General features: G+C 32.1%; 1 protein-coding gene across 13 annotated transcripts in view; it reads left to right on the plus strand.

The window, feature by feature from the left end:
- The window catches only part of CACNA2D1 (calcium voltage-gated channel auxiliary subunit alpha2delta 1), a 519,970-nt gene that overhangs the window by 459,470 nt on the left and 45,129 nt on the right, over positions 1 to 15,371 (plus strand). For 5 of the 13 annotated variants that reach the window (XM_024990478.2, XM_024990480.2, XM_024990476.2 and 2 more), the window contains exons 19-22: positions 2,576 to 2,632; positions 5,874 to 5,945; positions 7,229 to 7,300; positions 10,420 to 10,481. In XM_024990478.2, the coding sequence (XP_024846246.1) occupies positions 2,576 to 2,632; positions 5,874 to 5,945; positions 7,229 to 7,300; positions 10,420 to 10,481 (263 nt within the window). The remainder of the gene's footprint in view (positions 1 to 2,575; positions 2,633 to 5,873; positions 5,946 to 7,228; positions 7,301 to 10,419; positions 10,482 to 15,371) is intronic. The other 8 variants (XM_024990485.2, XM_024990481.2, XM_024990483.2 and 5 more) reach the window with 3 other exon arrangements.

Consider the following 15,371-nt stretch of genomic DNA (forward strand, 5'->3'; position numbering starts at 1 on the left):
GGCATAAACCTGAGAGCATTATTCATGTTCCTCTCTGCATAGGCCATTTCTCTCTCTCTTTGATTCTGGTAATTATCTCTCCTTTCCCTCTCCCAGACTTATAAAGATATGTATAAAATGCAGTAAGTAAAACTCAGTGAGATGGACTTCATAACTGGGAAGGGGTTATTAATCAGTGAGTTATATGAAAGTTATAAAATGCCATACATTAAAGATTTTATCCAAATCTTTATTCCTACTTTCCTAAATATCTCATCCAATTCATTTCACTTTTCATTAATGCTTCACAGGTAAAGCACTTATGTATCTATATGTAAAGCTGGCAAAACCTTATTTATTTTTAATTTATAAGCAGCTTCAAGTTATTATTTAACTTTGAAGATAATATTAAGGATACTTTAAACCATGCTTCAGGGAAATCTATGCAGACTTACACATACTATTTCCTTCTCCCCAGGCATAGATATTTAATGTTAAAGATATTTTAGTGTATCAAGTAGGGTCATTAAAAATTATTCAAAAAGTAATAATTAAGAACCATTAATATTGAATATTAAAAAACATTTATTGTTATAACTAATATCTGCATTTTATTTCTCACTCTGGAAATTATTTCCATACAAAATCCATCATTATCTAAATATTTACTAATTATTTATAGCTACTGATCACACTGAATTATTTTTAAAGTTGTTACTTTAATGTAAATATGAGATAAGCATTTCACATGTTATCATTAGTCTGTCACAGCTCTTTAAAAACATGTCAAGTTTCTTATAATAGAGTTGTTTATGATTGGCTAACATTATGATTTTTTATAATTGAAAATTTTGATCTTTCTGAATCTTAAGATTTGTAAAAACTTTATAGTATTATTTTGTATTATGTTGTATAGCCAATATATTTAAATTATATTCCCATAAGTAACATGATTTAAATGCTATAATAATATAATGTGCTGAAGGGTGTGAAGGAGCCCTACTTTTATGTAGCTGGACATTTCATGATTGTGAGTGTAAACTCCTTCCCCAAAGGAACTAAAATATATCATAGACAAAATAAAAAAGAAGAATAATGAGAATAATGAATATATGTAAATATATAAATCCATCATTTAGAGGTAATTATTTGAAAAGTTTTTCCCTTTTCTACATTCTTGTACTAATAACCAGTATTTATGTGGAAAATATTTTATTACTATTTGAATGCTTTAAACATGTTTCTGGCTCATACTTGGAATAATTAATTTACTAAAATTTTGAAAGCTACAAACAAAATATAAATTATTTATAAATTCATAGTAAAGCCCAAGTGGTTGATTTTTCTTCAGGATTATGTTATTTTTTCATATTTTATATAGGAAATTATTAAAAGAATAGTTTTAGAGAACCATTTAAAATGTTTAAACTATCAGTGTATTTTTTCTGAAGTTCATGCTTTTGAATTAAATATGGTTATTCTCATTATTAACAGGTTAGATATTATAATTTCTTTTTGTGGGTGATGTTACTAGGTATACAGATAGATACAAGAACCTGATAAAGTATAATATAGTGTATTAGAAACTGATAAATACAAAGGACCAATGTGGTTAGAGTAGCATGCTAGCCAAATTAATCTTAATCTTTTTCATTCAAAATTCACCAGTGAAAATATAGAAAAATAATGCCATGTTCCATAGTATCCATTATTATTTAGCAAGATCAACATTTAATCTTACGCAGGCATTCTTTGCTGAATGCCTTGTGTTTCCTCCTGAAACTATAATCTTAATTCAACTTATTTGAGTACAATTCTGAAGTTTTTAGAAGGCAGAAAAAGTATCCTAAAGCCAAGAATAATGGAAAATAAAATAGCTGTGAATCTTTTGCTTATCTAATTTCCTAAGGAATCATTACTTATCTTCTCAAAGTGACTCTTCAGAGTCTCTACCATGACTATATTTTGACAAATGCTGAATTATGTATCCTCCTTTATTCCAAAATAGAATTTAGAATTCCCTCATTTTGTTTCATTGACATAACCAGATTAGGTATACTTACTAGATATCTCATTTTTTATCAGTCTTAAGAAATATTTATTGTATAGGAAATTGTGAATAATTTACATTCAAAATATTTAAAATGAACCTACAGTGTTATGGGGAGGGAGGAGGGAGAAGGGTTCAGGATGGGGAACACATGTATACCCGTGGCGGATTCATTTTGATATTTGGCAAAACTAACACAATATTGTAAAGTTTAAAAATAAAATAAAATCTAAAATAAATAAATAAATAAATCAGCATAAGAATTGTCTGAGAGAAAGCATCTTTCTCCTTTCCTACTTTATTACTTTTTTTTTTTAGGAATAAAAGGAAAATATTAGTAATTTTTCTTTAAATGTTACGTAATTTTACTAGCTTTACATATTTTTTCACTAAAAATATTTTTGAACTTTCGTTTATTAACTCATCATGAACTTGATGATACCTGTTTCTGATTGAGGAAATATCTGACCAAAATTGATGATAAGGTAGAACCTTTACCCAGGTTGATATGTAGTATGATGAATTACCGTCTTTCTGTTGCTTCAGCCTATTGGCTTAGGTATACCAACAATTAATTTAAGAAAAAGGAGACCCAATGTTCAGGTAACTGAAGTTAGCAGTGCCTTCAAATTTGCTAAATCAGAGTTGCGATCAAGCTTCTTTTCCTAAAAGCATATGATTAATGCCGCCTTTCTTGATAGCAAGCTTCCAGAGCATGAGATGGAGATGAGCATCATTTTTCAATAAATTGGAGCAAAAATGTTATTAATGATGGCAGAGGGTATGCATTTGCTGACTAAAGACTGCTAGCAAATTATGTAACAATGATAATCAGAGTAATCACAAAATTAAAATTAGGTTTGTTATTAAATATTATTGTGAAATCAGTGTCAAATCAGTGTAATCCTAACAATTGGTTGTAAAATTAACTTCTAAGTAGAAATAAAAATAAAATTCTGATGTGTAATTTCTATGAATCACACAATTTAAGCAAAAATTCTGGGGAATTTCTAAAAGTATATTTTCAGGTTAGCAGTTAGAGAAAGTTCACGTCACCTAATTAAAAATGTCCAAAATTGCAAATTAATACTGTCTGGAAAACTCACTTGCAAAATCTTTCCTCTGGTGGGAAAATAACTTAAAACATTAACACTAAAAATAATCATCGTGAAAGGATTCTTCCTATAGTTTAGTAAAATTTAGTAAGAGCATTTCAAAATTTTGAAGAAAGTTCAGCGTGACTTAAGGCTTTATATGTAAGCCTATTTCTTTTTAAAAAATGGTGATATTGTAATAGAGAGGTAGTGTGATATTAATGGATCATTACAGTATGCATTTGTAGAACTGAACTCCAGTTTGTTCTACTTATAACCAACACTGTATCCTTGAGTAGTGCACTAAACCCCATGGTACTTCAGTTTCTTCATCTGAAAAGTAGGAAGATTCAACTAATAATAATTTCCTATCCTACACAGGATATTCTGAGGAAGTTAAATATAGATCCCCAGCTCCATCTCCTGAAAATTCTGACTTAATTTGGCCAGGGATAGGCCCTAGGCTTATGAATAGTTTTAAAGATTCCCAGGGGATTCTAAAGAACAGAGCCTTTGGATTAATAAAAACTTCAGTTCCCTTCTAGCTCTAAAATTCTGTAACAATCTGAATTTCATGTTGCTGTGTCAATCTTCATATCTTTTATGGTTCCTCTACAGTTAAAATTTGCCTTTTCTTGATTTATTAAACTGTTTTATGTTACTCCTCTTGCATGTTTCTTTTTGTGTATTACCTTAAATTATACTCATTGCAGTCATGTGAATTTTAGCGAACTTTTAGTTTTGCGATACTTTTAAATATTGCATGTAGATATTGTGATATAATTTAAAAAAAAAACAACCTGGAAAATGGTTTATTTTTGTTTTAAGGAAACTTTAAATGGCAAACTAGCAACCACACAAGACTTCTAAATTTAGAAAATATTTTTTGAACTATGTAGTATTTTTAATAATGCTGTTAATTATTTCAATTTAAAATTTAAGAACATTACATTCTGCCTTTTATTTTAGTTCCACAAATAGTATTAATCATTTTATTAGTTGATATTTAAATTTTTCAAATGAGGATTGTTGGATATTTAAAACATTTTAAAATATTTGAAAAATGAAAAATATTAAATAATGAAAGTGTTGGGAACGCAGGGACTGGATTCAGTTCTCATGCGTCTCTTGGTTCTCTTCGATATGAGTCTGCTTTTGAATTTTTCTGTCACTTTACTTGTGATGAGTCTTTTAAAAACTGGTCAGCCAGATTGCCATATACAAAGTACAAGTGGTGCATTGACATTTTTCTTTTATGATTTCCTTTTCCTTTCTGTGTCTTTATATGTTGGATTGGGACATGATCTTCATATTGCCAATTCTTCCTGATAATGCCTCCTCCATGCATGCTGTTTGGGTCTGGTCATGCTATGCATTATCCATTGCATGTAAGATGATATTCTTATTTATGTTTATATTTTATCATTTTATTTTGACTTTGTTTTGCAGTGAGTTAAAATTGTCATGCTGATAGGGTGTTTGTGTAAAGATAATTTATTTCATATGACTTTAAGTAAGGAATTTAGAATAACTGTCAACTTTAGAGTCTCCTTTTGATAGAAATGTGTACAATTTCATATTTTAAGCAAAGGACTAGAATTATTTTCAATGCTGATTTTTATTTTCTTCTTCAGAAACATGTTACTTTTCAAAAGGGTATTTACTTCCAAACCAGTAAAATGCTGCCTAAAAAAAAAATCAGTATTTTAACCTGTTGAACAATCCAATACTTATTTTCAATAGTCTAGAACCTTCTGAATTTAGATATAAGTTTCATAAGCAGTGAATTTTTTTTTAATAGACATGCCAGGCACAGTTTGTTTTTGTTTTTTTTCTTTTTTTCTTTAAGAATTCCCATTCATCAAAACCCATGGGAATTATATATTTTTCATTATTTAAATGGAATTACTCCCTAAAGGCATTTCTGTCATTATTATAAAATGAATATATGCTATGTATATTGTGTTATTCAGCATTTGATATAAATATTTAACTTTAATATATTTCATGTTTGGCATTGTCTTTGGTAGTCAGCATTTGTAAAACAGTGTTTAAAATAATGATGATTCAAATATATTTTAGAAGAGCCTGTGAGGCTGTAATTTTTTAACTTCCAGTGACCTTCCACTAATATGGCATAATTTGTGTTTATTACTTCTATCTAATTAGTTATAACATATTGATGGTATCTAATTTAGTAAACATTAAAATCCAGTTTCTAAATTTTTAAAGTTGTAAAATTTTAGACATGTATTATGATTTTATGTTCTAGTGAACTTTGAAATTCTACTACAACATGTTGCATTACTAGTGTTACAAGAGAATAGTATATGTTTCTTTATCAAATATTTTGAGGTCCTTACTTTATGATTAAGAAAAATTTTTTAAATGTCACGTGGTCATTTCACATCCTGATTAAAGAAAAAAAGCTGTAAGTGGATCTTCAGAAGTCATATTCCCACAGGATTTGTGATTATAAATGTCCCATCTAACACAGGACTCAAAATATAAGTATCTTCAGTTGGTGATAATCAGAATTTGCCACAATTAAGGCTCAAATTCCTAGCCTACTTATTATAATTTTAAAATATATATGAAAGAATCTACATTTATACAATTATTTAGTCAGCTTTTTCATATATCTTAGGTAAGTAACTTTTATGGAATTAATTCTATATTTAAATATCCCTTGAATTATTCTCTATACAGCATTTTACAATGTCCTATATGCTTAATTGTTCTCTGTGTAGAACCCCAAATCTCAGGAGCCAGTAACTTTGGATTTCCTTGATGCAGAATTAGAGAACGATATTAAAGTGGAGGTAAGTGCAGTTGGCCTGAACAACACCCTCCTATCAGATGCTGGGATTCTTCCAGTCCACAGGATTTGTTGAGCATTTTCATGTGTTGGTTCTCTCTTTGGACTATATGCACAAAGATGACTGTCTTTTGTCTTTAAAAATTTCCAGATCCTAGGCTCTCTGATCCAAAAGATCATATGAAAAGGAATAAATATTTAAAATTGGGTGTGACCTTAGTTTTTTCTTTCTTTTTCCTTCCACAGGTAGAGTTGTGTATTTCAATACAAATATAACTTGTAAATTTCAATTAAAAAAACATAGGGAGGAGGATGTTGCCATAGAATTGAAAGAAAATTTTCAGAGAATTTAACCACTCAATAAGCAACATGAGGAAAGAAGCTGCCATGTTTTTCTTAGTACTCTATTTCAGAAAATTTCTATTTTCTTTCAAAACCAACATTGCATGCCACTTCCTCTGAGAGGACCTGCCATAATAATAAAGTGAAAAGTGAAAGTGTTAGTCGCTCAGTTGTGTCCAACTCTTTGCAACCCTATGGACTATAGCCTACCAGGCTGCTCTGTCCGTGGGATTCTCCAGGCAAGAATACTGGAGTGGGTTGGCATTTCCTTCTCCAGGGGATCTTCCCGACCCAGGGATAGAACCCAGGTCTCCTGCATTGCAGGCAGATTCTTTACCATCTGAGCTACCAGGGAAGCCCTCCATAATAATAAAGATAATTATTAATAATAACACGTATTGAGTATGTGATATGTGTCAGTCATGGCTTTTCAAGAGCTTCTGAAATAGGTTCATTGTTTTTGTTGTTATTACTACTATTATTATTATGTCTGTTGTACCGATGATCTATTTGAGGTACAAGACGTTACATAACTTATCTCCAGTTACTCAGCTATTAATAGTAAGTAGCAGAACCAGAATTTGAACCCGGCTTTCATGTGCCAGAGCAGAGATTTCTCAGATTCTTTCAAGTGGATTAACTCTGTCTCTTATCTATTCAAAGACTCTCGTATTTCTTTTACAGTTTGTCACACATTTGTACTTGCTTTCCACATTTTACACATTTACTCCCTCAGTGTAGAACGATAAAGTCTATTTATTACAATTACCTTAGACTGAGGCTTCATGCTGGGATATTTTAGGTAAACAATGAATATCTGTTGTAAAGTATTCTGACAGGATGACCTAAAATAACAATAATGCAGTAACTTTTAAAAAAGAATATTTCCACACTTGGTTGGTCTGTTGAGTGTCTGCATAAAGTAACTGTTTCAATTTCCCTTAGATTCGAAATAAAATGATAGATGGAGAAAGCGGAGAAAAAACATTCAGGACTCTGGTTAAATCTCAAGATGAGGTAAGAATTAAGCCAGATTTATTCTTAAATAAAATGTATATATTAATAATAATAATTGACATTAGTGGTCAGTTTGATCTAGTAAAACAATATTTATTTATCAAACAGATGTTTCTAGTAAACAGATTTATTTAAAACACTCCTTGCTGGAGGGATATTTTCAGTAAGATTTTAAAATCTGAAACGTTTATAAAATAATGTTGCTATAGGTTTCTTAATGTATTCTTATATCACTAATAATATATTCTTGAAAATTACATTTTTAAGAATTTTATTGAAGCATAGTTGATTTACAATATGTTTCAAGTATATAGCATAGTGTTTCAGCTATACATACATATGCTAAGTTGCTTCAGTCATGTCCGACTCTGTGCGACCCCATAGACGGCAGCCCACCAGGCTCCCCCGTCCCTGGGATTCTCCAGGCAAGAACACTAGAGTGGGTTGCCATTTCCTTCTCCAGTGGATGAAAGTGAAAAGTGAAAGTGAAGTCGCTCAGTCGTGTCCGACTCTTAGCGACCCCATGGACTGCAGCCCACCAGGCTCCTCTGCCCATGGGATTTTCCAGGCAAGAGTACTGGAGTGGGGTGCCATTGCCTTCTCCGATACATACATATACATACATATATATTCTTTTTAGATACTTTTCCTTTTAGGTTATTACATAACGTTGAATATAGTTCCCTGTGCTCTACAGTAGGTCCTTACTGGTTTTCAAAAATAGTATTTTATGTCTCCATTTTTTCTATCACAATAAGAAATAGAACACACAATATAATGTCCTGCCTGCCATGTTCTTTTAGGCCATTTCAGTCATACAATTTGAAGTCAGTACTTAATAGCTGTATGTTTTGTATGGCTTGTGTATGCAGATGTTTTAATTGTTGAGTTACATATATTAATTTTTTTCATTACTTGCTTACTTGTTTCTGGCTGGGTTTATTTTCTTTTACTCTTTCTGTATGATTGCCCTGCATTTAAATCTGAAATTAAATCGAGAAAACATAGCTACCACTTTAAAATCACTGGTACAACCATGTAATGCTTGTATTGTTTTATAATGACGTTGGGAAGTTCCTTGTGTATTGAAAGTGTGTCTCTCCATTATCAGTCACATGGGGATATGTGTTTGTATATTTGGGTATTTGAAAAATACATAGAGCCCACAAGCTTTTGAGCCTAGACATTTAATTTAAGCTTTTATGTATAATGTAAGTCTTATTTCCTCATAATCTCATCCATTTTAAGTGTAACAATTCTCCTGAGTTTGTTAAATCCATTTTAAGTGTAACAAATCTCCTGAATCTGAATCAGCAGAATTTTTTCCCTAAGATGAAGCCGGGATCCAAACATATAACTTCATCAGCACCTGCCCTTTCTCACTTTAATCAGGAGTCCCTGTTACCAGAACACAAGGGGGACACATCAGTGTCAGTCTTGAGATTTGAAATGTCAGCTCTGTTTACTTAGACTTTAGCCATGCTGTTTATACCTTCACTTTTCTGAAAGAAGAGCTAAACCATTCAGCAGTTCTGCCACTTCTCTCTGTTGATCTGCCAAAAAGAACTCTTTGACCTGTACCTTCTTTTTTTCAACGTATAAATCCATTTTGTTTCTATTAAGTCACTTTTTAATTTTTCTCCTCCAACTTACTGTAAATTTTTTTTTTTTGACCAATATCCCTCCATAGACTTTTCGTATTAATTACCTTGAAGAAAGTGGTGTCTTGTGTCTTTATTTCTCTAATCTGATACTAATTTGATACTATTGATACTCTAATTTGATACTCTTTTTTTTTTTAATATCTTGTGGAACAATACTAGTTTGCCCTGGTTTTTTAGGAGTAGTATTAAATACATAAACTTTTTTTAAATTATTCTTTTAGGAATGTTATGAGTCCAGAAACTTCCTGTGCGCTTCCTGTCCTCTCTCCCCCATCTTCCACACACATAAATAAAGCCATGGGGATATTTGATTAATAAAACAACATTGTGTGGTTGTTAGAAAATAAACTTGGAATCATGCATTTTCCTTCATCCTGCTAGTTAAAGTCCTCTTGAAGATTCATTTTCCAAATCAGTAAATTGTGGAAAAGAATAGTATTTCATTTACTCCAGGGGCTTGACTAAATGAGACAAGGACTGAAAAATGTTTTGTGTATTGCCTAATATCAAGTAATAACTTTAGTGAATATTATTGTTCTGCTGAGGATGATGACACTGGAGATAACTGAAAATATTAAAAGATGCATATGTATCATCACTGAATCTAATAGAAGAAGGAATGATAATTTCTTTACTACCCTTCAATAGCTACATAAGAAAGATTCAATATATATGAAGTCATTTAGCTCTTTCTTCCTTTCCCTGGTGGATATAGTTGTTTTTCTAACCTTCAAAAATATTAAGTAATTAGAATCTAAGATAAATACTGTAATAATACCTTAATAAGAACTGCTACTGCTAATCCTGCTGTTTAGTCACTCAGTTGTGTCTAACTGCAAACTTATGGACTGTAGTCTGCCAGGCTCCTCTGTCCACAGGATTCTCCAGGCAAGAATTACTGGAGTGGATGGTCATTTCCTTCCCTAGGGTATCTTCCTGAAGCAGGGATGGAACCTGTGTCTCCTGCTTGGCAGGCAGATGTTTACCACTGAGCCACATGGGAAGCCCTAATCATAAGAGTAATATGCTAATCATACATTTGGATCTAGACACTGCATTAAATTCCTGATATTACCAATTTATTTTAAACATACTTTACTATGGAAAAACCTGAGTGTTATGTAACATTTCAATCATGTTTCATTATTAAAATTTATTTTTCTAAGAAATGTTTTTAAAGTTTTGATGTTAGTAATTTCATTAATTACTGATTTTAAATTAAGATTTTCCACTTACATGTCCTTAAAATTGATCATGTGGGTACTTTTTGTCCTAAAATTTTGCTTTACACACACACATAACAAAATAAATAATTGTAGAGTGGAATAGATCAGACATTTGTGAAGAAGGGTATTGAATCACCACTGAATTTATAAATAGAGCCTAATGTTCTGCTGTTCTTATAAATTAACATAGGATAAAAAGTGATCATAATCAAGTCCAACTCTTTTTTAGAGATATATTGACAAAGGAAACAGGACATATACATGGACTCCTGTCAATGGCACAGATTACAGGTAATTAACCATATTTATATGTGTGCTTATAAAAAATATTCAGTTCAGTATCTTTTAACTATTTTTAGTATCTGTTTTTCCAGTGGATGAATATTGTTTTTATATATTCTCAAGCTGTTCTCAATGTAATTAAAATAGAAATATTATCCTTTCCAACATTAAAATGCATTAAAATTATACATTATTTTCAAAATGGGTAAAATGGGGGAAAGCTGGAAATATAAAATTTAGAAATGAAAATTTGTATGATATACATATATTTGATATTTTGTATATTTATGTTAGTAACAGTTGACAAAATCCTGTTACTTTGTAGTCATGACCTCCACTGACTTCCTCATTAAATTATTATGTAGTTTACAGTACTTAAATTTAGGCTGCAAATTAACTTAAAACTTCTCACATCATCATATAATCTGATATAAAATGCTCAACTGATATAATTTAACCCCATGAGTAGAAATTCTGTAATATACTGATTCTTGCAGTGGACTGGACTTTGAAAAACTGGACAGACTAATACCCTAAAATTTCTTGGAAATTCTTCATTCTTCAACACTTGCTGAGCATTTTCTTTGCTTGCTCTAACTTTAAAGTCACCTCTTTCCCTGTGGTCCTGCTTCCTACAGCCTCGTAATACTGAAGCTGATACGATTACGTCCTGCTTATCCATTCTCTCTTCCTCCTCCATCACATCCCCACCTTTGGATTTCATGTCACCAGACAATACCACCTACCATTCCTCCCTTTAAAGAGTCATCCCCTTCTCATTTCAGGGATTTTGATTCCTGGGCTGGTTGCCACCCTCTCCTCCATTCATGTGGATCACTGTTTCTCAAACTATTTGGGACATAACCACAGTTATAAAAAAAAAATGTTTACTAAAATAAACACTAAAAGATGAAAAGTCAAGTGGACAACAATTTTTATTGGACTTCATAGACATAAAATTAGTCTGTCAGATTACTATAAAAATTTCTAAATGCTTACTCTCATTTTCTATATTTAACTATTCATGACCTGGTAATGGGTAGTTTGCAAAGGGACCAGGTTCCCTGGACATACTTTAAATACCACTGGCATAGATGATTTTTCTGGTGCCTGGACTCGGTTTTTCTGTCTCCTTCTCTCTGATGATCTTGTCAATCCCATCTTAGCTAACTGCTTCAAAGTCATGTCCTGCAACTCTAACATTCAGACTTCAAGTCCTTCATAGTCTTAATTTGAGGTGTTTTGTTTTTTTTTTAATCCAACTGTCAGATGACTACATTTTAGCTTTCCATCCCCTCCTTCTGATAGCCTAACTGCAGCAATCCTTTGACTCAGTTGAGACCTGAAATCCATCAACTCCTGAGACCTTTCATTGTCCTTGTCTTCCTCATGTGCATGTACCTGTTATTTCAGCATAAATTCATTGGATCTTATATTCTCTCATAAAATGCCATCAACTCGTACTCAAGTATAGCAAAGAGTAGTTTGACCAATTTCAATCCTAGTTAAATTATTACCAGTACCACCCAGCATTGGCACAGCTACAGATGGGGAAAATAAAATATTCCTTGACTGATAATGTCTAAAACCTCTAAACCTCAAGTAGACTTTTGTCGCGCCTTTTGATCTCAATAGTCCAATAAATTTAGGAGGCTTCTAGATGACTTTTGATAGCTTCACTCCTCAAACCCATCTCTTTCCCATCCATTTTCTCTGTTGATCTGAACCTCTATTTTTCTCAGTGAAATAGGAAGCAATCAAAAGAGACCTTCTACCACCATAGAACATAACTACTAGCATCTGTTTCTCCATCTCCTATCTCTATTTCTTTTCACAACACAAGGGTCATATTTCACAAGAGTCATAGTATTAATACTTGAGTTGTATTGTTTCATTTATCTATCCACAATACTCCAATAATTTGCTGTCTTAATATTTATAAAATGTAAGGTTCGCCACAGCCACTAGAAGCCTTACAGCATATGACTTCATTTACCATCAGTCATCTGAAGTTGTCGTCTCAGATGCTTCGCTGAACCACCTTCATCTCCATCCTCCTTGCTGCTCCTCATAAACCTGGAACCACTCTGCCTCAGGACCTTTGCACCTAACTTACTTCTCTGAGGATGTAAAGTGCCTCATCATTTCACATTATATATATGTGTGTACATATATATATATATATATGTACATTATATATATGTGTATATATATATACATGTATATATGAAGCATATATAAAGAAATTTTTTCTACTGTTTATTGTCTCCCCCTCACTGTTAAGTTCTAAGAAAGCAACATTCTAAGACTGTTAAATTCTGAGATTATAAGATTGTTGCCTGCTTCATTTACTTTTGAATCCTCAGATTATAAGACAGGGGCACACAGTAGACATTCTATATATCTTTAGACAGTTAAGTAGATTTTCAACTTGTTTCTTTCTGTCGAATTCAAATAATAGTGTCCAAACTTCCATTGAAATATTCAAATATGAAGGATTCTTTGACTACATATTAATGTATGATTAATATGTAGCCCAATTAATAGGCTGTGGCAGACTCAACCATTCATTTCCTAATAAAACCAAACTATATTCCTCCTGCCTCTGTCTCAGAGCATACGCCTAACTTTGCCGGAGAATCTAGAGTGCTGGGCTTCTCTTAAAGCTGTAATACTATCACAGGGGACCATTGCCTTTTCTGTTGCTAGGATGGCATGCAGACTCAATCTAGAAGAGGAGCCCATGGATAGTAATGTCATGATACACCACTACATGCCAATATTTCTCCATTGTTTTAGTTTTTCACAGAATTTTGAATCTGCTGAAAAATACCAGTATGACTGTTTTACTTTTATGTATCTCTTGGTTTCTCTCATTGCTATTAGGCATTTCTTTATACATATACCATCTTTATGTATCAGTATATACATAGGTCATTTTTTTTCCTTCCTCTTTCATGGTTATTGCCAGCTTGATATTTTTTTTTATTTTATTTTTAAACTTTACAATAACTTGACAAAGGGTGTAATAGCCAAGAGGAAATCTGGGAGTCCTGTCTCTTTAGAGATGACTTCATGATAGGAATGTGCTCTTTGCCTCTGTTGGTTAGACAAATAAATTCCAAGTTAGAAAAATGGTTTCTTTTTGACCCTGACAGTGAGTCATTCTGATGGTTGGTCCTACTGCAGTCATAATTACACTCTGGGGGAATTTAAAATTATTATCCTTAAATGTTTTTAATAATCTCACAAATGTCTCTGATATTCCTCCCCTTCCCCTCCCACCCCGAGTCATAACTCAGGTAACCAGATTAATGTTCTTTTCTTCAGTTCTGAGTATTTCTCTCCTTGTTCACAGAACTTTAGTCTCTTTCCATTTTCATTCGAGTTCAGACTTACAGGCTTGAAATTCACATCATGCATCTCTAGCCTAACCTTTCTGCCCTGTCATTTGCCCCACCATCCTCCCCACAGTAACCGCTATTCTCTGAACAAGCCTCAACTTCATCATCTTTGCATGTTTTCTTCACACAGTCCCTTCACAAATCTATAACTTTGGGACAGATTGAATTTATTTTCATTGTAAGTACTCCCTTGAATCTCTGTGCAAAGAAAATCACAAATAACAAAGTAGAACAAAACATTACATCTAAATTGAAAAAAGTGGAAGTGTTTTTATGTAATGTATGAGATACCAAATTTTACTTAGTGATTTCTGTCTCCTTAAGCTTTGATATAACTTGATATAACATATTTTGAAGTATAGAAATTATTTTAATAGAATATTTTCTTTTTAATGAAGAGTGATTTTATGGTGATATAAATGATGGAATAGAAAAGTGTGCTATATTCCATTTAACTATGTTAACCATGTTTATGGGAGTTGCAAAAACATTGCTTGGGCTGTACCATCCATCTGGTGCCCACTGCCTTTATTAGATTTTAATCCCTTGGAGAAAATAAAGCAGCCTTAGTCAATTGGTTTTATATGGAGAAATACAACAAAGACTGCATATGGCAGCATCGTTGACTTGGAATGTTGATTAAAGATCTTATCGGCTATAGGTTGAAAAAATAACTATTGCCTCAAGACAAAAAATCATTATGTGTAACTATATGTTTCTATAAAATATAGATATTATTAATAATAGCAACTTGAGACTTGCAGGCCAATAAAATGTATATATGATATGTCAATTTTAAAATTTCTACTGTGTTCCTCATGGGTTTCCACACTAATTTTTATGGTACGTGAGCTGTAACCCAAGCTTGCAGTGTGACACTGTAGCAGCCACATGATATATTGTTATCAGTTTTAATTTGAAGTTTCTCTTAGTAATAAATGCTGATGGGCAGCATTAAAATGTCGTAATTTCCCTTGAGAGGAATTTGTGGGAGACAATCTTCAAATGCTCACTAATTCTGTGCTACATTTTATAAATGGCAAGTGAATCATGAAAGGTCATCTTACTTTCAGACTAATTGCACTGTTTTTTTTTTTTTTTAATTTTAATCTCTTCTACTTTAAAGGAAGTTACCTTTAAAATGAATGTAGAGATTTTCATTAGATCTACATAACATTTTGTTTCTCTGACCTTTACCCATAAGGGAAGTCTATGAATTACTTAATGATGGAGAAAGATTTGGGAATTGGAGGTAACAAGCATCCAATTATTTTGCTATCTTGACTGCATAATTAAACTGTAGCAAATCAGCCCTTGCTTTTTTCCTCTTCATGGAATGAATTTTTAACATATATTCATGAGAAGAAAAACCTGGAATTTTATATTTTGTCCTGTTCAATATTGTTCGTTAAAAATGCATAATGGGATTACAGTTTGGACATCTGTATTCAGAACCTGGGAAACATGAGGCTTGAGTGATGTAAAAGATGATCTT

Source organism: Bos taurus, chromosome 4 (genome assembly GCF_002263795.3).
Source record: "Bos taurus isolate L1 Dominette 01449 registration number 42190680 breed Hereford chromosome 4, ARS-UCD2.0, whole genome shotgun sequence".
Lineage (NCBI taxonomy): Eukaryota > Metazoa > Chordata > Mammalia > Artiodactyla > Bovidae > Bos > Bos taurus.